This window comes from Asterias rubens, chromosome 3 (assembly GCF_902459465.1).
Source record: "Asterias rubens chromosome 3, eAstRub1.3, whole genome shotgun sequence".
Classification (NCBI taxonomy): Eukaryota; Metazoa; Echinodermata; class Asteroidea; order Forcipulatida; family Asteriidae; genus Asterias; species Asterias rubens.
Window position 1 is genome coordinate 12,323,131 of NC_047064.1, and position 26,759 is coordinate 12,349,889.

Below are 26,759 nucleotides of genomic sequence, written 5' to 3' on the forward strand. Positions count from 1 at the left end.
TAGACTGTCCTATCCTCGTGTAACTAGCTAGTTACACAAGGATAACTAAGTAACTATTTAAGATATTTTGTAAGACTTGTTTAATTCAGGTGTTTAGGAAGACGCGTGTATAAAACTTGGATTTATCCACGTCTATACACTACACTAGTATAAAGATAAACGGCTTTTGTAGTTACAGCCCAAGTTGTTCAAAGGCCCACACTTCGCGTATTACAACTTATATATAAAATAACAAACCTGTGAAAATTTAAGCTCAATCGGAGAAAATATTGAGAAAACCCACCCTTGTTTCTGCATGTTTCGCCGTGTCAGATATATGTGTTTAAAATAAATATATCGAGAAAGCTTTTCATGCAATAATATTTCAAGGGAAGTCTTTCACCATTACCTTAAACCCTGTAAGTTATTTGTAAATCTGTGAACTTTTAATTTTTGTTCTGTTCAGAAAGTGTCCAATGGCTTTAAGTAATGTTTTCCGAGCAGCAACAACATTATTTTTTTAAGACCATGTTGGATGCAGAAATAAAGCTACTTCAAGAAAAAAAACTAGATTTGTTTTATTGGACAATTCCCATAAGGGGTTTTATTGTGTCACTCACTTGAAAATGGAAACAAGAAAATTGCAGTTTCTCTTAAAATAAGAAACAAAACTTAGACAAGTTTAGAAAATTTGTTCTTATAAAACGATTGTTAATTGGGAAAATAGTTAAGGGGTTAAATTACTTGATTCAAGAAAAGAGAAGGGGCTATCTTGTGTCACTCCCTAGAAAATGTAAACAAGAATGTTTTCTGTGCAATTTTTCTCAAAATAAGAAATATAAGTAAGATAAAGTTTTGTTTTTCTTTTTGAGAAAAGTTCAGAATTTTGTTACAAATTTTCCTTCCTTAAATCAAGTAGATTAGAAACAGATCTAATTACAGATTTCTTAAAAAAAGGAACGGTCTATTAGAAAATTGTTCTTGTGTCACTCCCTAGAAAAAATAACTTGTTTTAAGTTTGATTTTCTCAAAATAAGAAACTTATTTTTGGCAGTGGTGCACAGCAGAACAATAACGCAATTGTAGTCAGGTTGACCATCTCCATTGTTGTTGTTCAGCTTTATTGTCTAAGACAATAGGAAGATGCTCTGTTGAACAGGTACTATCTTCAAGATGGCATAGTACATGATGAGAGATCCTACTTTACCTCAAGAAAAATATGTTGCAAATACCCTGATTGTACCATCTATCAATTTCTTTTCCTGAATTACACAGAATTGCCAAATGGGTCAAAAATTGGAGCGTGAAATAGCAGACATACTTGAAGCAAACACAACTCTCCTGAAGTTTGGTTTTGCCTTTGAGCATGCTGGACCAAGAGTACAGGCTCATGATGCTATTTTGAGGAATATAGAGACAGGTAAGTGACTGAAGTAGGGAGGGGCCAATTTCATGAAGTGCTATTGTATAGTAATATTGTCAACTCATCTTTAATAGATGAATCATAGTGCTTCATGAAATCGAGCCCAAATTGTATGGAGATTATGAAACTGTCCGAATCAATGTTTACTGAATTAGCAAAATATTAATACAAACCACTTTGGTAAAACAGACAACTGAGATCTCATGAAATTTAACCCTGGTATCCATTCAAAGCTAGTTTGACTTGTAAAATATGTTGATTTTAAAGACAATTTGAACCTCCTAAATGTCAACTTATAACTCTTTTTACAAAGAGAAGGAACTCGCACAATTCATGTCGGGCAAAATCTAGGATTTCACAATGCCTTTCAGTCTTTCATCCAAATATGGAGTTTGTTATGAAAAACAAATAGGATGAGTGGTGTAAAAGAAACAATTTGACAGTTACGATTTCAAACAGAGATGTTCTACCATTATTAAAAAACAATGAAAAGGCTAAGTGATTATGAAACTAAAAAGCTGTCACAGAATATCAAATTCCCCTTATACATGTATGCCATACGGGCTAAACTGTACACGTGTATCTTCTCGCCCCATTCCGACCCCCTTGGGTCTGAGAGAACTCTGTCGTTTTTAATATTTGCTGAAAACGTTGACTCTGAAAGTTCTCCACAAAAAAATGCCTTGAACTGTTTTCAAAGTATTATCACTGGTGCGGCCATGCTACTAGCCGTATACAACATTGTCATTCCTGGTGACCACTCAAGTAGAGCACAGTTCTTCAAATCAGTTATGCTGTTAAAGCTAGTGATGGTCAGCCGAGTATTATTGTTTGGCTGACCCGAAAGCAAAACTAGTTTTGTTCGCAAGTGCCACAGCGTAATATAGAGCACTTTCAGTTCAATGCATTTCTATTTTCCTAACTTATTGTTATGAAAGTGAGTGGTTTTTGGCGAGCTGCAGAGCAGTGCGAGCCTATGTAATACCAATTTCCGTCCGGTGTCCATCCCTCCGTCTGTCCGTCCGCATTAAAGTTTTTGGAAATGTTAAAGTTTTTGGTTTAAGTTTAAGTTTTTGAGTTGAATATTGTTTTTGGTATAGACAAGCCAAAGTGAGATTGTTGTATACAATTGCCAGTAATTTTCAGCTATGTTTTCAAATAATGTTAAAGTTTTTTGGAATAAAAAAAAAAGTTAAAGTTTTTGGAATAACAAAAATTGAAAGTTTTTTTTTTCAGGCTCAAACATTGCGACTGGATTTAAAAGAAACAAACTCAAATTAAAATCTTAAAGTTTTGAAATAATTTGTTAAAACAAATCAAACTCTGTATCACTGGTTCCAGTGAGAGCATCAAGGTCGTTATGTCCAACCATGGAGGAAGGAAGAGAAGGAGCTCGAACGACCCGCAAAACTGCAGAGTAACAAAAGAATACTCTGACGATGCCCCTGTCTGGCCAGTGGAAAAAGATAGGAGACCTCCAGCTGGACGGCCGATTAACGAGTAGGATTAAATCTCTTTGTACAGAACGTATGGTACCGCCAGTCTGCGCTCTTGCCTGCGTGAAAAGTTGAATCATTGGAGACAAGAATTGTGAATGTACACGTTTTCATTTACCGTTTGTGGTGTTTCACGGAAACATCATGGCATATTTTTACATTTTTTGTGACTTTCCAGTCACTAGCGGTGGTTAAAAATTTGGGTATTAGCACACGAGGGTGGTTGGTATTCAATTGTGTTTTTCGATTTGGTGAGTACAAGTGTACACAATTTTTATCAGGTCTCAAAAAAGTTGTTTTTCTGTATTATATCCATACGACATACGACACCTTAGTTGAGTGAAGAACCAAGTGCGCACGCGCAAACTCACATACGACAGGTCGCCCATTGTCTGTGTAAGGTATGTGGGTGATTACGAGGTGTCGTTAAACGGTTGCGGTACCACAGGTTCGACTTTTGAAGTCCCTTCGTTCGAGCTCCTTCTCTTCCTTCCTCCATGGTCCAACATATCACCCTCCACCTCAGTAAGGAATTTAGGGATTTGGTTGGTTTCTCACTTAACATTTGATAAGCATTTTGCCGAAGTTTGTAAAAATGCATTTTATTATCTGTTCAATATCCGTCATATCCGTAAATACTTAACTCGCGACTGTACAGAAAAAATTATCCATGCTTTTGTAACAAGCAGGTTAGATTATTGTTACAGCTTATTTTGGGGTTTGCCTGACACACAGATTAACAAACTGCAAAGGGTTCAGAATGCTTGTGCTAGACTGATATGTAATTCCTCTAGATATTCTCGATGTAGTCCATTGTTAAATGAGTTACACTGGTTACCGGTTCCACAAAGAATAGCATTTAAAGGCAGTGGACACTATTGGTAATTACTAAAAATAATTATTATCATAAAACCTTTCTTGATTACGAGCAATGGGGAGAGGTTGACAGTATAAAACACTGTGAGAAACAGCTCCCTCTGAAGTGCCATAGTTTTCGAGAAAGAAGTAATTTTCCATGAATTTGATTTCGAGACCTCAAGTTTAGAACTTGAGGTCTCCAAATCAACCATCTAAACACACACAACTTCGTGTGACAAGGGTGTTTTTTTCTTTCATTATTATCTCGCAAGTTATTTATTTATTTATTTTTTCTCTGCATTTTTTGTATACATTTACCTTTTAATGCGCAGTAGAGTTCATTTATATAGGTAAGGGGCCATTCATAATAATTCACAATGTTTTAAAATTTCAATTTCTTTTTGAATTAGTGGGTGGGTGGGTCAAAAGCCTCTTTTTCAAATATTTATTAATCGAAATTCACTTTTCATTATAAAAAAAAACAAAAACAAAACGGACACAAGCTACATGTAGATCATTTGACTTGCCTTCCATGGAGGTAGCAACTGCAGACCAAGCAAGTCTCATGCTTTCACGCAACGCAACCAGTTTCTCACGCTTAGGGCCGGACAGGGAAAACAAAATATATAATAATGCACAACTTCAGATTGCGCGCAGTTTTTCTGAATTATCAACTTGGGCTGGCATACAAACAGAGCACGAATTTGCATATTGCGCAGTCTTTTGCTCTCTCACCAGATTCAGCTGATAATTCGGAATTCGACAGAGCGCAAAACGTGAATTGCGCACAAGTGTGTCCCAATCCGTTTAGCAAATTTGTTGAATGCGCCCCATGTGCATAGAATCGACACATCGGGTAGAAGTCATGAGAGGAGGATTTGCACATCATTTTAGCCGGAAATTAATTTTCTTGGGGGAAATATTCTCACACAATCGTACCTCCACATTAACCAGCAACATCTCGTGTGTACCTCATGTGAATGTGAAGTAAACTGGCATTTTTTTCCCATGCATTTTGAAGAAAAAAAATTCTGCACAATTTTTGTATTTAGCCTATTTTTTTCCTTCCCCAGGGAGCAAGTTTTTTTTGTGGGCGGCAAAACCGTTAATTTCGGATTTAAACAATTTAATCTTTTTTAGGGGGTTGAAAAATCTAAGGGATAGCTGGCCACTGTTGAACTTGGCACCGATCTTCACGGGTTTCGGTCTCAATGAAAGTTGATGAAAGTTTTAGCCCAGGTCTACAATAACTGGGCCTGCGGTCCGGTGCTAGGCCCAAACTGGCATTAATAACATCCATGATGCAGCGCACATGAGACCAAGTACCATGCAAGTACATTGTATGCATAATGCAAACCACATGTAGTTTTATTTATAATACTGCACATAACAAATCAATGATTTTATAATCGAAATTAGGGGTGGGCGGGTGGGTCAAAAATCTTTGGAAAAGAAATCAAAATTTTAAACATTGAAAATTATGAATGGCCCCTAACTGCGCAATATAAATGTCCGTTTTATTATCTATACTATTAAAAGCGTAACCCGCGCCATCTTGGATTGAAATTAGAAGGTCCAGTGGCATGGCATCCTTGCCGAATTCAACAACATCGTTGTGGAATTCAACACGATTTTGTCCATTCAGACGTCGGGTTGCAAGTCTACAAAACCTTGACCCGAACTCCCACTTACGAGTCGTCCGATTGGAGGAAGAGTTTGGGCGGCGACCGTGTGTCAACCACTGGAAGCATGGTTCTCCGGATTGGTTCATTCATTGCCGCGCCAGGTCGAAGAGGCTGGGTGCCAGGGGAAAAAAACAAAACAAAACAAATCTCACGAATTTGCATGGAATAAATGAAGTAACTCAGATTGATGTTTCGCAGGCGACCATATGTCAACCAGTGGTCGATGTTGTTACCAGACTTCCTAGAAATCTTTCTGACAGGTGACTCATTTGTTGAAAAGGTTAAATAAAGAATAATTTATAAAAAAGCATTGACTTCCAAACGGCAAGATGGGATCAAACAGAAGCTTTAAAATTTGGAAACATTGGGTAACTACCGTGTGTCTCAAAAAAAACTATTTACCTTTTAAAAAGACTGCCGAATAAAAAGTAAATGATTCTGTAGGGAAAGGTTTATGTGTACGCATAGCTTAGGGACTGAACTTTGATATGGCACCAATAACTGCAAAAATATTTTTTGATTGGGTGAGCACTGCTCACTTTTGTGAAGGGTATGAAAATTAGCGTGCGCAGGAATTAGCCTTCCCTTTGTGAGAGGTAGTCCTTTGTAGCTTACAAGACGTCGGCTACTTCAGGTCAATGGGTAACCTGAAGAATAAATAGCCAACATCTTTGACATTCCTTCTTTCAACAACCCGTATTTGAATAATCAATTTACTTAATTCCCGTCTGGTTATTAAGAAAAACAAATGAAATGTTCAACTCCTCTTACAATAACTGAAATGTGGGGGTGAATGTTTTTATTCAAAGTGACAGATGTAAACAAAAACAGTTTGTAACATGGAAATTGCATGCAACATGTAGGGGGCCTACCATCACCCCATCCTGACTCCTATGAACACACCACTGAGAAAGTTAAAATACTAAAAGAAAAAAAAATGCAATTCCTGTTTACTCATGCATAAAACAAATGGTTTAATAAACCATAAAATAATTCATTCAGCAAACACAAACTGAGTGCAATTGATCATCATATCACCATCAATTTTGTAAGCTCACAAAAGGCTAATTCCTGCGCAGCCTAATTTTCATACCCTCACATAAGTGACCAGTGCTCACCCAGGCATACATTATTTTCGCAGTTTTTGGTGTCATATAAAAGTTGAGACCATAAGCTATCCATACATCCAAACCGTTTCCCCCAGAATCGTATATTTTTCATTTCAAAAGTGTAAAGTCTTTTTTTGAGACAACCTGTACTATAGGGCTATAGGCTGGAAGGAGCCTGTGGGGAAATTAATAACATTTTTTTTTTTTTTTTGGGGGGGGGGGGGGCTTATTCAAATAAAGTAAGCATGTGAAATCGAGCCCAACTGATCTCCTTACATTCTGCTCAGTGTATTGTGAGTGGTGCGTTGTCTGTTGTCTGGTTTTGAGACAGGCCACCTGTTGCTTGGTGAAGGAGGTCGCCGCGGAATCGCTTTAGGTTGAAAGTGGGTGGCGACCTCGGACTTCCAATAATCTCCCATGCTCTTACCCCCCCCCCCCCACCAACAAAAAGCGGTGTTAAACAAACAGTATATAGATTTGTGGCACACCCAGTATGTTCCGAAAACTCGCTTTATTTAGTGCTGTAACAACTTAACGATATGTATCGTGGGACGTGGCGCTCCATAATTCGCGATGCACAAGTAAAAGGCCAAAGATTCTAAAATCGTAGCGTTATTGGAAATAAAGCAAACAATAATTCAACGAAAGCAACCAATTATTCAATGTGTTTATTTTCAATAAAATTTTGCACATAACGTTGAACTTTTTCGCTACCATCTGATCAACACGATTGAACCTGCAGACCGCCAACCAGTGCGTTTTTTTTTTAAGGTGTTTACTTTCTTCCCTTTCAGTCGGATAAACTCTGCGGAAATTTGCTGTGACTATTAAAGCCTTTTTAGTTGGATTTCTCCTCTGCTATTAAGAACCAATAACTATTGTTGAGGAGGATATTATACCAGTGTCTTACGAGCCTTTGGTCGAGTAACTCGGCGCGTTTATTGACGGTGACTATGGATTTGTTCATGGAGGTACCTATGATTGTTTTGAAGGGAACCAAAATACCACCGATGCCAAATTCATCAGGTTAGAAAAATGTTTTGGTCTGATCATAATTGCTCTATGGTCTGATTGTCTTTTCCACCTGATTGGTCGCCAATGTGAAGACACTTGCGTGCACATGAATTATACCCAATGCTCTCCGTACAAGAAAATACTGTGTAATTATAGCAGTGTGTTATATTTTTAGCAGGGGTTGCCCTTAACTTTTTTTTCAACTGGCCAGCAGGACCAGTTGGCTTGATTTTTGACTGGTCCGCCAGGTTTTTGACTGGTCCGTCAATTTTTTATTTTTTATTTTTTGAACTAATAGTATACTGTATACCAACTGCTCGATTTCCGATCGTCGCTATTTCAAAATTCAACATGAATTGCAACGTCAACTTAACTGCACTGGAAGCCATACTTTATTTATGTGTACCAAGTTATTGTGTTCGTAAGGGGGCTCATTAATTTGAGAGTATTTTTTTTTTAAATGTAATAATAATAATGTTATTAAAATTAATTTAAAAACAGGTCAAATTATTTGTCAGAGCAAAATTTAAAATGATCTTTATTTAGGTAGTTTTTTTTAGTCCACGGTTTATTGTAAGCACTCGACATAAAAGTATTGATAAGTAAGAAGAACTTTTTTATGAAGTTAAACAAAAAATAGTGTTTTTACCATAAAAAAAAAACCCAAAACACTTTAAAACCGACTGTTAAAATATCATTAACTTTTTATGTACTGCCTTCAAATCTACTGTGGGGGAGGGTTACGTGCTCAAGTTATTTTATCATGTATAAACATTGCCTATTATTGTAGTTTTAATAAGTATTCATAAACATAATACATCATACCAAAGTTCCCAAAAATCTTCCCACTTTCGTCCAGAAAAAAAACCCCAACAAAAAGTAGACATCAAAATAGTTGCAACATCCATGAAGAAGCATACGAGTTTGACGGTATTTTTTTCAATTATGTGTATGGAATGGTCGGTGCCGGCGTCTGTTTTGTGAACAAAATTTTCATTTAAAAAACGTTTTTAAAAGCAGCAAAAACAACTGCGCCTTTGTTTAACACATGATTGCATTCTATAACCCAAGTCTTTCTTGAAATCAACCTAGAACTGAAGAACTTTACTAAACACAATTAAATACTCCTTTTTGCTCATCCAGAGTATCCTAACTTGGTAATTTTTGTTGAAAGAAGCCTCACCGTCTCGCTCGTTTTTCGTAAACATGCTAGACTCTTCTGCTCCGTTGACGACCATGCTGCTGACAGAATGTGTTTTGCTTTGTGGTCTTCTGTCAAGGCGATTGAAGCTAGTTTTGTAAGCTATCGCGTACTTTCACCAATAGAGGGCGTCTATTCCCACGCTATCGAATATTCTGAAACGCCCTCTAGCGTTCAGTATTTCTTACACTTTTTGCCACATGTGAACTAATACGAAGACTACAAGCTTTTGCGTTGCATGATGGGATTTTGCGCTGTTTATGCGTGATCGTTTGTTATAATGTACTTCATATTTCAATCTTCAATCTTATTTCAATCTTTAGCATAATAATTAGACCAAAGGTAACACACAATTGAACAACTATCTTGTGACACCCACACCCGGTAACACTACCATTTTTGTTACACTAATCAACAATTTACAAATCTAAAAGAACAAAATGAAGAGACAAACACACCCCCCCCCCAAAAAAAAAAAAAAAAAAAAAAAAAAAACTAAAATAATATGGGCTTACAACATTACATCCACAACTAACCTTTAACATCGATTTCAAGAAACATTCATTATATCAATAAGTCGCTCCCTTATGGGGAATTACCAAAACTGTACACCAAAACATCAACAAACAAACAAGTCGAAATAAGTATACATAAAATTAGTTTAAAGGGCATGGGTAAAGCGAAACAAATGGCAAAACACTGATATAATTTTTTCTTGAGACACAAAGAAAAGGGGAAAAAAACCAAAAAAAAACCAACCCAAATAATAAAAGTATAGAAATCTTATGAATGTTATGCGAATCTTTAGAGCTTAACATCCTCAATCATTTTAAATACAATTCCCAATCCAATTCTACAAAGTTATTATAACCTTTGTCCCTCCGAATACGTCTCTCTTAATATGTGTGCTAAGGTATACGTCGTCAATCTAACCCAAAACGAGGCTGTGGGCGCAGCCACTGCAAGTAGTGGTGGATGTGCGCCATAGCCTCATTTATGTTTTTTATTTTGGGGTATGAGCGGGGGGAGGGGGGGGGGGCGATGACCCCCTTTCCTTCGCAGCAAATATTTGTTCAAGCTCTGAGTGTCTTTCACGATTACCTTCTGTAAACCTTGTAAGTTATTTGTAAATCTGTGAACTTTGTTTTGTTTTGCTGTCCCGAAAGTGTCCAATGGCTTTAAGAAATACAAATATCTAGGGTCATGGATTGACATCACAAGCAGGGATATCAAAGTTAGGAAAGCTCTGGCCTGGAAAGCACTCCACAGCATGAAAAATGTATGGTGTACAAAGATGAGTAAACACCTGAAGTTACAGCTCTTCGTAGCCACTGTTGAATCAGTGCTACTTTATGGGTGCGAAGCAATTACATAAACATCTGTTCTAGATAAACAACTTGAATGCTATGCCAGGTGCTTGGTGTTGGGAGCGAAGAACATAAATCAAACACAGACCTCTATCTTGGGTTCCCCAAGCTTAGCTAAAATCTGCGCTAGAAGACTGAGGTTTGCAGGGCACTGCTATCGCCACCCTGAGCTTCCAGCCAGCAAGCTTGTGCTCTGGGAGCCCAAGCAAGGTCAAGCCCAAAGAGGTCAAGGCCATCTGACCTATGTCGATCTGCTGAAAAAGGACACTGGATTTGTGACAGCTGGGGAAGTGTCCACATGCATGGGGGACAGGAAGACCTGGAGAAACCTCAGCCTCAATATCATTGACCGAGGTCACCACTCGAAATAGAAGAATATAGACAAACTTTTATAGGCAACTGTTTCGTGCCTTCACTGTTAAATCCAGCGAACCTTATTTTCCGTATTTTATGTTTCCAGTAGACTTTACCTGAGGTCCCATAATGTTTTTTCTTCTTTATTTTTTCGGGGGGACCTTTAATGGTTAACTGACCAAGACCTGAAATGTGACCCGCTCTGTGAAAATGAGTCAGATGTCGCCCAATGCATTTTTTTTTTTTTTTTTACTTTTTAAGATCTATATTTTTATCAAGGTTAACCTTTAGAACATCTTACTTTTAGGCAATAAAGCTATGAAAACAAAAATTTTGTGATCATACGTATGTTTATTTTGTACCCTTTTGCATGAAAAGGTAGTTTGAAACATCACTTAACTTTTAATTCGTTTTTCAGAAAAAATTATGTATTGGCTAATTTCAAACAAAAGTAACTCAGCAACGCGACACACCCCAAAGCTAAGACATATACCAAACTACTGCTGATGGTGTGTTCTTTCCAGCCATGCATATAACTCAATTGTCAACATCTGACTCATTTTCACGTAGCGGGTCACAAATTGTATTGTGTTTGAATGTTTTTTTTTATGTTTTCCTGTTTTTCGTGTAAATATTCGCCAAAGATCAATCTGTTGGCGTGCCAGACATCTTGGCGTATATGTTCAAGTGTCAAAAGGTGAACCACATGCCTTTAACATTAGTAAGGTACAAAAAGTTTACCAAGCGTTTTTTAGACTGCACAACTTCCAGAATTGACTGCAAAAAAATGAAAGTTAATGACTAAACACACGCCTCAAAAAACTCTTGTGAATTTGAATGCTTTTGATGAATTGTTAAATTGAATGAATATTTTGTTAAAGCAAATTACGCAACAGTACATTTGACTTGTCGTAAAACTAAATCAAATGACCCTTTTCAGTAGCATTTGATTTCGCGCGAAAAAGAACAGTGTGGTGGTTAAATTTGCTGCTAATTTGCGGAAATTTACAGAGAAAACCTATACTGAATAAAATATTTATAGTTATGTATTTAAAAATACTATAAATATTTTCAATGCCTTGTCCAACATGTTTCTTTCTCTAGTGTGTGTTTGAACAATGGAAAAACCAATGGTTGTTCGAATTAATTTAAAGCAATTTCTGTTAATTTTGACTCTGCTGTGACCCTTGGCTTTGACCCTCGGCTTTAAGTCGTGTTCACTAACTGGTCATGGTGTACTGGATTTCAGTTTTACACGTACCTCTGCCCATGCTGAGAACAATGGAAAAACAGTTGGGCAGCCTTATCATCTCTTGTTACTCTTGTTATTTAATTTTTCTTTTATTACTTATGGTTTATCACAAAAAAAGATTCAAATTATTCCATGGGAGCCGTGGGGCTTAGTTATAAGCTAGTGCAACTAGTTGAAGGGTTAAAGTTGAGGTTGGAGTTGATTTATAGAAACAGACTCGATGATGGCAATTTCATAGGAAAATGAGAATTGATAGATCAACTTGGCTGGGATTGTTGGCCGACAACAGTCCGGACCACTTGATTTCCGCTCAGTTGATTGAAGACTTACCATGGTTGAACTGTTGAAATTGGTAGATGAGCGAGTTAGGGATGTAGGAAGGGATTAAGATAGCATTACAACTGAGATGAGGTTTGTTTGGGTAAATGCTGTCTACAGTGATGGTATGTTATGACTTCACACGTCATTCTGTATGCGTCACAGTACCAAAAACTTGGGTTGAATTTTTTCAGGGATTTCATTATGCTTGTGTTGACCATTTGTTTGGCTTTTTTATTTTAAGTTTGACTTTGTATCCGTAACACTTCCATGGTATAGTTTTTCCATACTTGAATGCTCGCTGACATTGATTTATATGCCGGGGAAAGTAGGTCATTATTGCTTAATGGAGAGAATTACAAAACTTGTTCAGACCAGTCATGATCACAAAGCCATAATCTTAACGTATGACAATCAACTTTGTAAATCGTTACAAATCCTGTATTTTGTTTGTAACTCGCCTGACATATAGTAGGAACAGAGATGTTTTTAATAGTGTTTTCAATGTTATTTCCTTCCGTTAAATCTTTATACCACAGTGCGAAAAGGACGTGTCAATAGCAGCAAGTGAGCCGATGGGAACAGTTTTGGGGACTTCAAGAGTCGGCAAGTTGGATGGAATAGAAATTTCTTTGTGTTAGAAAGTGTTGTTTATTTAGTGTAGGTTGCAGTGCACTTAATACTCAAAATATGTACAATCATTTCTATCAAGGCTTTTATAACGAAACTGATAGTTAATGATGAAAAAACATTGTATTGACTACTCTTGTTGAAACCTCTTGCAGTGTTTACACTCTAAGGAGCGACCAAATTTACATCAGATTTGGTGTGCATGACTTGTTGCAAAGTATGTACCTCACTATGAAAGGCAGCAGCAATAGCTTTCATTAAATGTTATTATGTAAATACCTCATAATGAAGGCACACTAGCTTGTGTCATTACTTATTACATATAATATACATGTATACATGTAGACATAATGTATGCTTCTCATAATTAAGGTAAGTGTAGATGCACTGTTTAGTGTTTACGAAGTACTTATCCAGTAAGCTACATGTATACATTGAAGTGAATGAAAACTTACCCATTTCTGTTTTCAAAATTTTCTCAGCCTGTTTAATTATGTACACATTTAGGACTGAAATTTTTCATAATTAGTATGATAAAGATATAAAAATTATGCTTTTCTTTGTAACCATTGCCACTTAAATTTTAGGACTTTAATTGTTCGTATTCTATGACCCTTGAAGAATGCAATGTGGCTGCGTATACATCTAGAGCCCTTTGCACACGAGAGCCGAAGACCAACGTCCCTTGTTTGTGGGCACCAGTTGTCTGTCTTAAAGGTTGTTTGCGATTTCATGACCAACATTCACACGATCACGCACATTGCGTTCCCGACTACCCTTGTTTATGTGAGATCGCACTGTGGTGTTGTTTATCAGTTAGCTGGTGCTCTGTCAGTGTCCGTTTAGTGTCATGTATTTGCTTTAGGTTACCATCGATCTTGGCGCACCAATGACAATGTGTTTTCCAGGCATAACAATCTTCCGGATTTTTCACTTCAAAAATATGTGGTCTCCAAGTTCAAAATTAAAAATCGGGGGATGAGCGAACGGGTTTGCGTACACACCATTATTATTGCATGCATTAAAAGACGTTCAGAGTGTTTCTCGAACGGATTCATCCATTGTTAGATGTTGACATCGCCAGAACCTGCATGTGTGGAGAATTTGCAGCGAAGTACATGTACTTTACATGTTGCAGCGATTGATCACAACCAAATTCTCACTACATTCCGTAGTAGAGTAAGGAACAGTCCTACTTGTGTTTTGTATGAGCAGTGCGCGCGATGTGTATGCTTTAGTTGAACATAAAAAGGACTGACTGTCAAGTCTATTTACAGATTTTTCCCCCCGTTTTTTGGTGCGGCAATCAAAATGACACTCGGTGTCGTCATTACGTGTTTTGCAACGTGAAGCCGCTGGGATGTCAAGGAAATTGTCAAAACGATAACAACTATACGATTTCTCAGCGTCCCGACTCCAAAGATAAATGTATCCGAAAGCATTTTGTATGAAATTGGAATCGGAAAAGCCAGATTCAAGTCCTCCTTGATCGGATAGCTTCTTGGTCATAGAAAAAATTTTGTTTGAGCAAAGAGAAAGGACAACAGTTGGCATTTCTCTATGGTTTGAGGAAAGCAATACAATAAACTAATTCGCAATTTGTGCCGCCGACACCATTTTGTTGGATACCTGGAATAGACGACCTTTCTCCATGAGGTAATGACGTGTTTACTGCTTGAAACTTTGTGCATAAAGAAAGGAAACCCCAATGGTTTGTGCATGCATGGTCGTTGTGCGATCACCAGGGACCTTGGTAATCTACTGTGTGCCGTTTCACACAAGTGATCTCGGCAATTCTAAACAGGGTTGCGATTTTTGGAGGTCTCGAGCTCGATTGTACACGCCGTGGTGATTTCTTCGCAGGGCTAAGGATTCATTTCACACGACACTCGTTTGTGATTATATAATGGGAATGTGATTTCGCTCCCAACGACCATAGTTTAGAAAGCTTGTGTGAAACGGGCTCAAGTGTCATTAGCATAGTGATGTACTTGCTGCCAATATGGGTTATCATGGTTTATTAAAAACGAATTATGTACACGAGGAATTTGAAGATTCTTTTGGTGGAGGATCAATAGATTATACATGTAGATGTCACATTTGGCTTGTTTATTGTATTGGAAAGTGGGATAAGATTTAGTTTTTTTTTCCAACAATGCTTGCACAAAAATCCTGCTATAAGAGTAATTACTAGTATAATTTTCATAATAAGAAATAGCCTTAAAATGTATAACAACTCTTATCTTAAAGACCCTGGACACTATTGGTAATTGTCAAAGCCCAGTTTTCTCACTTGGTGTACCTCAAAATATGCATGGGATAACAAACCTGAAAATGTCAGTCGAAGTTGCGAGATAACAATAAAAGAAAGAAAAAACACCTTGTCACACGAAGTTGTGTACTTTCAGATGCTCGATTTCAAGACCTCAAATTTTCGAGACCTAAATCTGAGGTCTCAAAATCAAGTTCATGGAAAATTACTTGTTTTTTCGAAAACTGCGTCACTTCAGAGGGAGCCGTTTCTCACAATGTTTAATACTATCAACCTCTCCCCATTACGCGTTACCAAGTAAGGTTTTTATGGAAATAATTATTTTGAGTAATAACCAATAGTGTCCACTGCCTTTAACTCAGTGTGTTGGTAAAAGCATAGAGCAAGGAACAGAAGGAGTTACAACTCCAGTCTTAATCCCCGAAGCTCAAATTAATCCGATTACTGCTGCATCCACCTCCAGTGGAAACACTATGGATGTGAACCGCAGCGCCTGTAAAAGGCTGTACACATTCCGACCGCAGCGAGCTCTTTGTACCCCATGTTTGTTGCCGCCTTTCGCTGTCCTCGCTGGTATCTTGTCGTTTTCCATTCATAATTATTGGAGTGGTAAAGTTCAACGCGTGCGCAGTAAACAATGTCACCTACGTTGCATGCGCACAATGCTACATTAGAAACTGTAGACTTTGAGCGTTTGACTGAATTTTGAAGCAAACAAATCGGCCTTTCCTGTGATGAATTATGACATTTGTTAGGTTTTGCTGATCGGGAAAATTATGAAATATGTGGTATTGATTGTTTAATCATGAAAAGAATGTCGGTGGTCTCCGGCCGTCAAAAACGAATTGAGATTGTTTGCAAATGCAAATCCTAGCGAGGGATATGCATTTGAACGGTAGACACAATTAGACACAAACTGAAAAAGGGGAATATAAAATGATCTTTTTTCTATTTTTTTTTTTTACTTTTGTACAATTTCGCGTAGGATATTTTTGGTTAAGAAGCTTGAGAGAGCCGTAATTATTCAACTGACATGTGTTTGTATTTATAAGAATATTACAAAGAGGTAATTCCTATTAAATTGAAATGTCGTTATTCATAGCTCAAATCATCCCTGCCATTTGTCGTTGGTTGAGAAGGACGCTTGAACACAATGCAATCTGTGTATTTTTCTAGACATATAATACCTAGTTCTTTATACTTCGCTCGTAAGGAATTGTGCCCGCAGATGTTTCTGCCGATTAGTGCTGGTCGTTATACGCCCGCGGTAACACACATGGAACCTTTGAAGACGACTAGTTGTAACTCCTTCCGTTCCTTGCTCTATGGTAAAAGCTTGCATAGTTTTTTCCTCGTTTCACAATTAAAAATGGATTGAGAGCCTACCAAGTAAACAATGTGTCTGGCTCTACTCTTAACCCTAACCATAACATGGCAAAATATTACTTGTTGTTAACAAAATATAAAATATTGGATGGAACCTACAATGTCAGAGCAGGTTTTTGTATTAAAATACAAACATGTTCAGCAACCTTTGTTCTCTCCAGCCATTTTACATCAAGTTTGCCTGAAACCAAAGGTTTCTACCCTGAAAGTGAGGCTTTGTGTATTCAGGATGTCACTGTAATATTTATTTTGAATACACAAATGTTCTTAAGGGCTAAAAAAGGACATTCAAAGAGCAATGAAAAAAAAAGTTGTATTTACAAGTAACACGTTAAAGGAGATTAAATTCTTCTTTATTTTGTGAATTTTTTGTTTCACTATACTTTGTTTCATATTTATAGCCAATATGTTTTCTTACAGGTCAAGTTCTTTCTGTCATTATACATAATTGTACTCACCTACACATTGAAACCAAGAACTTCAACAAAAGGAAAAAAACAATTGGAAAACTAAAAGAACAACCTGACGTGAATGTCCACAGAGCCCATGTAAAAAAAATAGGTGTGTGTGTTTGTGTGTGTGTTGGTGGTGGGGGTTGCACTGCAGAAACAATGTTTCATAGTCTCAGAACCTTCACAAAGGATGTGGTTTGCAATGTTTGGTCTTGGCCAAAAATTGTCCCTCGAGCTTAACAGTAGCAGTTTTTTCCCAGAGTATGGAGTGCTAACACACATCAGTGCATATGGGCAAAAACCAAAACGAATATACATTTGTAACATTTTGATCTCAAATAATACACGTTATTTACAGCATATGGAGTTCATTCAGAATATGGTGGGTCAAAAAAGAAACCTTTAAAGATGTATGGAAGTAAGTATAAGAAGTGCAATTGTATAAAGACTTGTCATTTGAAGTGCCCATAATTGACTTTTGATTTTTCTTGTAAACTATTCACATTCATTTAAACTTTTACTTGACTATTTGCCTTCCAAGTTGACTGTTTAAAGACAAATTTAAGAGGACAGAATTTCTCAAAATTGTTTTCAAAAACCATGGACCGTATGAATGAAATTAGTATTTTATTTTACTTGAAAATTTCAAGTGTTTACTACCATCCATATGAACAAAATAAAGTAAAAGCTTTTTCTGGCAAGTATTTACTAAAATGCTACTTTTACATGATCTGCATTTTATGAACTTTAAGGTTTAATACCAGGTTTCGGTTGTCAGAATCAAAATCTCATGACTGTCATGTAGATTACTATGTCTCTGTTAATTCAAATGCTGTTTGGGTTGTGTATGTATGTGTGAGTTTAAGATGAGAGTTTAAGAGCCATTAGCTATGACAGACAGCTAAATTTATATCAGAAGTATGTACTCCAAAGCATTAAGTGGATGCTTTGCTGTAAAATAATAGATTAATTCATCTGGAATTGGGAGATGCTAGTACACTGGTTGCTTCTTACTTGGAAGTTGATGCTTTTACTTTTTGCTTGTAATTGTCAGTATTTACTTCTTTTATTCAAACGACCCATGTACTTTTTTCAGATAAAAATGTTCATACATAAAGGGTTATGAAACTGTTATTATTTATTTAGAGGAACTGTTTATCACTGGATAGACGACTCCTGTGAATAATTGAGAAGCCATAACTGTTGATTTAATTTTCACTTTGTGGTATACAAGTAATACAATTTTTGTGTGTGGGACAACTGTATGTAGTAACTTAGGTCGTATTTAGTTAGAACTCTTATATTGTATCATGCTTATCTATCATGTTTTAATAAAGAGACAGGCTTGTTCAATCTCTGTTGAGTCATTCAGATTTGCACCTGTTATAAGTTGTTCGGGCCAACAGCCCTGAAAACCTTTTATTGCCAACACCCGGAACACTTTTTGTGTGTGTTTGTTTTTAGGTGTTCGGAGCATAGCTCTGAACACCTTTTGTTATTTTTAGGTGTTCGGGCAAAAGCCCGAACAACTCATTGATTAGGTGTTCGGGCAACAGCCCGAACAACTCATTGATTAGGTGTTCGGGCAACAGCCCGAACAACTCATTGATTTTGTTCGGTTTTTTTTTTAGGTGTTCGGGCAAAAGCCCGAACAACTCATTGATTTTGTTCGGTTTTTTTTTTTAGGTGTTCGGGCAACAGCCCGAACAACTCATTGATTTTGTTCGGTTTTTTTTTTTTTTTTTTGGTTTTTCTTATTCTTCTCGCTGTCGATTGTCCGCAAGAAAAAGCATAGATGCGAAACTTGCATTAAGTTGAAACTTTGCACACAGGTGGACAATAACCAGTAGATGATGCAAAAGTTTTTACGTCACGATGACGTCATCAGTTGACGAGATACACTAATTCAAAGTTTATTATTTCAAAAAATCATTACTTTTGATCTGCATGAGGGATTTTTACAATCAATACATCATCGGAAAGGGCATTAAAAACTCCGTAAACGCCTCACAGACATGACCCCATTTTGATCTTGTCTTCCGGTTCAAAATCGAGGTTGAAAATTTCAAAATTCATGTACACTGTATAAAGACTGCAAAATTCCCCCATTGATTGCGCGTAAAGATTTTACAATTACATGTACATGTACTTTGTCACCACGTGTAAGCATGCGGTGCATTGCGGTCACCACGTGTAAGTATGCGGTATTATTTCAAAAAATCATAACTTTTGATCTGCATGACGGATTTTGACAATCAATACATCATCGGAAAGGGCATTAAAAACTCCGTAAACACCTCACAGACATGACCCCATTTTGATCTTGTCTTCTGGTTCAAAATCGATGTTGAAAAATCTAAAATTCACGTATAAAGCACTACAAAATTCCCCCATTGATTGCGCGTAAAGATTTTACAATTACATGTACATGTACTTTGTCACCACGTGTAAGCATGCGGTGCATTGCGGTCACCACGTGTAAGTATGCGGTGCATTGATGAGCATAGTCACGCTCTGCACCACGTGTTGATCGTTTTAGTCTACGTACCATACTGCGTTGATAACACCTGTCACTAAAGTTAAGCAAAATCGAGCCCAGTCAGTATTTGGATGGGAGACCACTTGGCGACCAAAATTTGTGCGATTTATTTTTGTATTTAATTTTTTTTCTCCTATAAATAGCTTCGCTTTAGTCTGTTTTCAAGGCGTTTTCAACAAAGATTTTCCTCCTAGTTAGTCTCTTCTCCAGTCGTCGTTATGCATAAGCTCTCATATCCTCAACCACACAAGCTATTTTGACAATCTATACATCATATGAAAGGGCTTTACGTACGTAGTCTGTTTTCAAGGTGTTTTCAACAAACATTTCCTTTTCGGTTAGTTAGTCTCTTCTCCAGTCGTCATTATGCATAAGTTCCTATATCCTCAACCACACAAGCTATTTTGACAAAACTGTTTGGTTTTGATTTCTTTGTAATTTGACAATATTAACAATACTTGTTTCATTTATTCAAACACTGACCCAACAATAGCCGAACACCTAGTGTTTGTTCGTACAAACACTATATCTAGTTTTTTTTTGGTTTTTCTTATTCTTCTCGCTGTCGATTGTCCGCAAGAAAAAGCATAGATGCGAAACTTGCATTAAGTTGAAACTTTGCACACAGGTGGACAATAACCAGTAGATGATGCAAAAGTTTTTACGTCACGATGACGTCATCAGTTGACGAGATACACTAATTCAAAGTTTATTATTTCAAAAAATCATTACTTTTGATCTGCATGAGGGATTTTTACAATCAATACATCATCGGAAAGGGCATTAAAAACTCCGTAAACGCCTCACTGACATGACCCCATTTTGATCTTGTCTTCCGGCTCAAAATCAAGGTTGAAAATTTCAAAATTCATGTACACTGTATAAAGACTGCAAAATTCCCCCATTGATTGCGCGTAAAGATTTTACAATTACATGTACATGTACTTTGTCACCACGTGTAAGCATGCGGTGCATTGCGGTCACCACGTGTAAGTACGCGGTATTATTTCAAAAAATTATAACTTTTGATCTGCATGACGGATTTTGACAATCAATACATCATCGGAAAGGGCATTAAAAACTCCGTAAACACCTCACAGACATGACCCCATTTTGATCTTGTCTTCTGGTTCAAAATCGATGTTGAAAAATCTAAAATTCACGTATAAAGCACTACAAAATTCCCCCATTGATTGCGCGTAAAGATTTTACAATTACATGTACATGTACTTTGTCACCACGTGTAAGCATGCGGTGCATTGCGGTCACCACGTGTAAGTATGCGGTGCATTGATGAGCATAGTCACGCTCTGCACCACGTGTTGATCGTTTTAGTCTGCGTACCAACCATACTGCGTTGATAACACCTGTCACTAAAGTTAAGCAAAATCGAGCCCAGTCAGTATTTGGATGGGAGACCACTTGGCGACCAAAATTTGTACGATTTATTTTTGTATTTAATTTTTTTTTCTCCTATAAATAGCTTCGCTTTAGTCTGTTTTCAAGGCGTTTTCAACAAAGACTTTCCTCCTAGTTAGTCTCTTCTCCAGTCGTCATTATGCATAAGCTCCCATATCCTCAACCACACAAGCTATTTTGACAATCTATACATCATATGAAAGGGCTTTACGTACGTAGTCTGTTTTCAAGGTGTTTTCAACAAACATTTCCTTTTCGGTTAGTTAGTCTCTTCTCCAGTCGTCATTATGCATAAGTTCCTATGTCCTCAACCACACAAGCTATTTTGACAATCTATACATCATATGAAAGGGCTTTACGTACGTAGTCTGTTTTCAAGGCGTTTTCAACAAACATTTCCCTTCTGGTTAGTAAGGCTCTTCTCCAGTCGCCATTATTCATCAGTTCACGTTTCCTCAACCACAAAATCTATTTTGACAATCTATACATCATATGAAAGGGCCTCACGTATTCCACAAAAATGGGTGTGTTGGTGACCTTTTCTTGACTTTTTGACCTTTTTAAACTGAAGAGCCTGTAAAATGCTTTGAAAAGGCAGTATTTAAAGGCTTTTAGGTTGAAATGTACACTTTTTGATGCTTTTTCTATAAATTATTACACATCGAGAAAACTGTTTGGTTTTGATTTCTTTGTAATTTGACGAGCTATTAACAATACTTGTTTCATTTATTCAAACACTGACCCAACAATAGCCGAACACCTAGTGTTTGTTTGTACAAACACTATATCTAGTTGTATTTAATTTTTTTTTCTCCTATAAATAGCTTCGCTTTAGTCTGTTTTCAAGGCGTTTTCAACAAAGATTTTCCTCCTAGTTAGTCTCTTCTCCAGTCGTCGTTATGCATAAGCTCTCATATCCTCAACCACACAAGCTATTTTGACAATCTATACATCATATGAAAGGGCTTTACGTACGTAGTCTGTTTTCAAGGTGTTTTCAACAAACATTTCCTTTTCGGTTAGTTAGTCTCTTCTCCAGTCGTCATTATGCATAAGTTCCTATATCCTCAACCACACAAGCTATTTTGACAATCTATACATCATATGAAAGGGCTTTACGTACGTAGTCTGTTTTCAGATGTTTTCAACAAACATTTCCTATTCGGTTAGTTAGTCTCTTCTCCAGTCGCCATTATTCATCAGTTCACGTTTCCTCAACCACAAAAGCTATTTTGACAATCTATACATCATATGAAAGGGCCTCACGTATTCCACAAAAATGGGTGTGTTGGTGACCTTTTCTTGACTTTTTGACCTTTTTAAACTGGAAGAGCCTGTAAAATGCTTTAAAAAGGCAGTATTTAAAGGCTTTTAGGTTGAAATGTACACTTTTTGATGCTTTTTCTATAAATTATTACACATCGAGAAAACTGTTTGGTATTGATTTATTTGTAATTTGACGAGCTATTAACAATACTTGTTTCATTTATTCAAACACTGACCCAACAATAGCCGAACACCTAGTGTTTGTTTGTACAAACACTATATCTAGTTTTTTTTTGGTTTTTCTTATTCTTCTCGCTGTCGATTGTCCGCAAGAAAAAGCATAGATGCGAAGCTTGCATTAAGTTGAAACTTTGCACACAGGTAGACAATAACCAGTAGATGATGCAAAAGTTGTTACGTCACGATGACGTCATCAGTTGACGAGATACACTAACTCAAAGTTTATTATTTCAAAAAATCATAACTTTTGATCTACATGAGGGATTTTTACAATCAATACATCATCTGAAAGGGCATTAAAAACTCCGTAAACGCCTCACAGACATGACCCCATTTTGATTTTGTCTTCCGGCTCAAAAGAGAAGTTGAAAATTTCAAAATTCATGTATAAAGACTACAAAATTCCCCCATTGATTGCGCGTAAAGATTTTACAATTACATGTACATGTACTTTGTCACCACGTGTAAGCATGCGGTGCATTGCGGTCACCACGTGTAAGTATGCGGTATTATTTAAACAAATCATAACTTTTGATCTGCATGACGGATTTTGAAAATCAATACATCATCGGAAAGGGCATTAAAAACTCCGTAAACACCTCACAGACATGACCCCATTTTGATCTTGTCTTTTGGTTCAAAATCGATGTTGAAAAATCTAAAATTCACGTATAAAGCACTACAAAATTCCCCCATTGATTGCGCGTAAAGATTTAACAATTACATGTACATGTACTTTGTCACCACGTGTAAGCATGCGGTGCATTGCGGTCACCACGTGTAAGTATGCGGTGCATTGATGAGCATAGTCACGCTCTGCACCACGTGTTGATCGTTTTAGTCTGCGTACCATACTGCGTTGATAACACCTGTCACTAAAGTTAAGCAAAATCGAGCCCAGTCAGTATTTGGATGGGAGACCACTTGGCGACCAAAATTTGTACGATTTATTTTTGTATTTAATTTTTTTTTCTCCTATAAATAGCTTCGCTTTAGTCTGTTTTCAAGGCGTTTTCAACAAAGATTTTCCTCCTAGTTAGTCTCTTCTCCAGTCGTCATTATGCATAAGCTCCTAATATCCTCAACCACACAAGCTATTTTGACAATCTATACATCATATGAAAGGGCTTTACGTACGTAGTCTGTTTTCAAGGTGTTTTCAACAAACATTTCCCTTTCGGTTAGTTAGTCTCTTCTCCAGTCGTCATTATGCATAAGTTCCTATGTCCTCAACCACACAATCTATTTTGACAATCTATACATCATATGAAAGGGCTTTACGAACGTTGTCTGTTTTCAAGGCGTTTTAAAAAAAGATCCCTTCTGGTTAGTTAGTCTCTTCTCCAGTCGTCATTATTCATCAGTTCACACTTCCTCAACCACAAAAGCTATTTTGACAATATATACATCATATGAAAGGGTCTCCTGTACTTCACAAAAATGGGTATTATTGGTGACCTTCTCTTGACCTTTTGACCTTTTTAAACCGGAAGTGCCTGTAAAATGCTTTGAAAAGGCATTATTTAAAGGCGTTTAGGTTGAAATGTACACTTTTTGATGCTTTACCATAAAATTATTACACATCGAGAAAACTGTTTGGTTCTGATTTCTTTGCAATTTGACGAGCTATTTAACAACACTTTTTGCATTGATTCAAACACTGACCCAACAATAGCCGAACACCTAGTGTTTGTTTGTACAAACACTATATCTAGTTTTTTTTTGGTTTTTCTTATTCTTCTCGCTGTCGATTGTCCGCAAGAAAAAGCATAGATGCGAAGCTTGCATTAAGTTGAAACTTTGCACACAGGTAGACAATAACCAGTAGATGATACAAAAGTTCTTACGTCACGATGACGTCATCAGTTGACGAGATACACTCATTCAAAGTTTATTATTTCAAAAAATCATAACTTTTGATCTGCATGAAGGATTTTTACAATCAATACATCATCGGAAAGGGCATTAAAAACTCCGTAAACACCTCACAAACATGACCCCATTTTGATTTTGTCTTCCGGTTCAAAATCGAGGTTGAAAATTTCAAAATTCATGTACACTGTATAAAGACTACAAAATTCCCCCATTGATTGCGCGTAAAGATTTTACAATTACATGTACATGTACTTTGTCACCACGTGTAAGCATGCGGTGCATTGCGGTCACCACGTGTAAGTATGCGGTATTATTTCAAAAAATCATAACTTTTGATCTGCATGACGGATTTCGACAATCAATACATCATCGGAAAGGGCATTAAAAACTCCGTAAACACCTCACAGACATGACCCCATTTTGATCTTGTCTTCTGGTTCAAAATCGATGTTGAAAAATCTTAAATTCACGTATAAAGCACTACAAAATTCCCCCATTGATTGCGCGTAAAGATTTTACAATTTCATGTACATGTACTTTGTCACCACGTGTAAGCATGCGGTGCATTGCGGTCACCACGTGTAAGTATGCGGTGCATTGATGAGCATAGTCACGCTCTGCACCACGTGTTGATCGTTTTAGTCTGCGTACCATACTGCGTTGATAACACCTGTCATTAAAGTTAAGCAAAATCGAGCCCAGTCAGTATTTGGATGGGAGACCACTTGGCGACCAAAATTTGTACGATTTATTTTTGCATTTAATTTTTTTTTCTCCTATAAATAGCTTCGCTTTAGTCTGTTTTCAAGGCGTTTTCAACAAAGATTTTCCTCCTAGTTAGTCTCTTCTCCAGTCGTAATTATGCATAAGCTCCCATATCCTCAACCACACAAGCTATTTTGACAATCTATACATCATATGAAAGGGCTTTACGTACGTAGTCTGTTTTCAAGGTGTTTTCAACAAACATTTCCTTTTCGGTTAGTTAGTCTCTTCTCCAGTCGTCATTATGCATAAGTTCCTATGTCCTCAACCACACAAGCTATTTTGACAATCTATACATCATATGAAAGGGCTTTACGTACGTAGTCTGTTTTCAGATGTTTTCAACAAACATTTCCTATTCGGTTAGTTAGTCTCTTCTCCAGTCGTCATTATGCATAAGTTCCTATGTCCTCAACCACAAAAGCTATTTTGACAATCTATACATCATATGACGGGCTTTACGTACGTAGTCTGTTTTCAAGGCGTTTTCAACAAAGATTTTCCTCCTAGTTAGGCTCTTCTCCAGTCGTCATTATGCATAAGCTCCCATATCCTCAACCACAGAAGCTATTTTGACAATCTATACATCACATGAAAGGGCTTTACGTACGTAGTCTGTTTTCAAGGTGTTTTCAACAAACATTTCCCTTTCGGTTAGTTAGTCTCTTCTCCAGTCGTCATTATGCATAAGTTCCTATGTCCTCAACCACACAAGCTATTTTGACAATCTATACATCATATGAAAGGGCTTTACGTACGTAGTCTGTTTTCAGATGTTTTCAACAAACATTTCCTATTCGGTTAGTTAGTCTCTTCTCCAGTCGTCATTATGCATAAGTTCCTATGTCCTCAACCACAAAAGCTATTTTGACAATCTATACATCATATTAATAGGCTTTACGTACATAGTCTGTTTTCAAGGTGTTTTCAACAAACATTTCCCTTTCGGTTAGTTAGTCTCTTCTCCAGTCATCATTATGCATAAGTTCCTATGTCCTCAACCACACAAGCTATTTTGACAATCTATACATCATATGAAAGGGCTTTACGTACGTAGTCTGTTTTCAGATGTTTTCAACAAACATTTCCTATTCGGTTAGTTAGTCTCTTCTCCAGTCGTCATTATGCATAAGTTCCTATGTCCTCAACCACAAAAGCTATTTTGACAATCTATACATCATATGAAAGGGCTTTACGTACGTAGTCTGTTTTCAAGGCATTTTCAACAAACATTTCCCTTCTGGTTAGTTAAGCTCTTCTCCAGTCGCCATTATTCATCAGTTCACGTTTCCTCAACCACAAAAGCCATTTTGACAATCTATACATCATATGAAAGGGCCTCACGTATTCCACAAAAATGGGTGTGTTGGTGACCTTTTCTTGACTTTTTGACCTTTTTAAACTGGAAGAGCCTGTAAAATGCTTTGAAAAGGCAGTATTTAAAGGCTTTTAGGTTGAAATGTACACTTTTTGATGCTTTTTCTATAAATTATTACACATCGAGAAAACTGTTTGGTTTTGATTTCTTTGTAATTTGACGAGCTATTAACAATACTTGTTTCATTTATTCAAACACTGACCCAACAATAGCCGAACACCTAGTGTTTGTTTGTACAAACACTATATCTAGTTTTTTTTGGGTTTTTCTTATTCTTCTCGCTGTCGATTGTCCGCAAGAAAAAGCATAGATGTGAAACTCGCATTAAGTTGAAACTTTGCACACAGGTAGACAATAACCAGTAGATGATACAAAAGTTGTTACGTCACGATGACGTCATCAGTTGACGAGATACACTAATTCAAAGTTTATTATTTCAAAAAATCATAACTTTTGATCTACATGAGGGATTTTTACAATC

The 26,759-nt window shown here is 36.9% G+C and overlaps 1 protein-coding gene across 1 annotated transcript in view; it reads left to right on the top strand.

Moving 5' to 3' along the window:
• Nucleotides 1-14,627, top strand: part of LOC117287727 (tropomodulin-2-like) — a 115,070-nt gene extending 100,443 nt beyond the window's left edge. The window contains exons 9-10 of the mRNA XM_033768229.1: nt 1,255-1,399; nt 12,596-14,627. Coding sequence (XP_033624120.1) covers nt 1,255-1,399; nt 12,596-12,627 — 177 coding nt within the window. The 3' untranslated portion in view covers nt 12,628-14,627. The remainder of the gene's footprint in view (nt 1-1,254; nt 1,400-12,595) is intronic.
• Nucleotides 14,628-26,759: the final 12,132 nt, after the last annotated feature.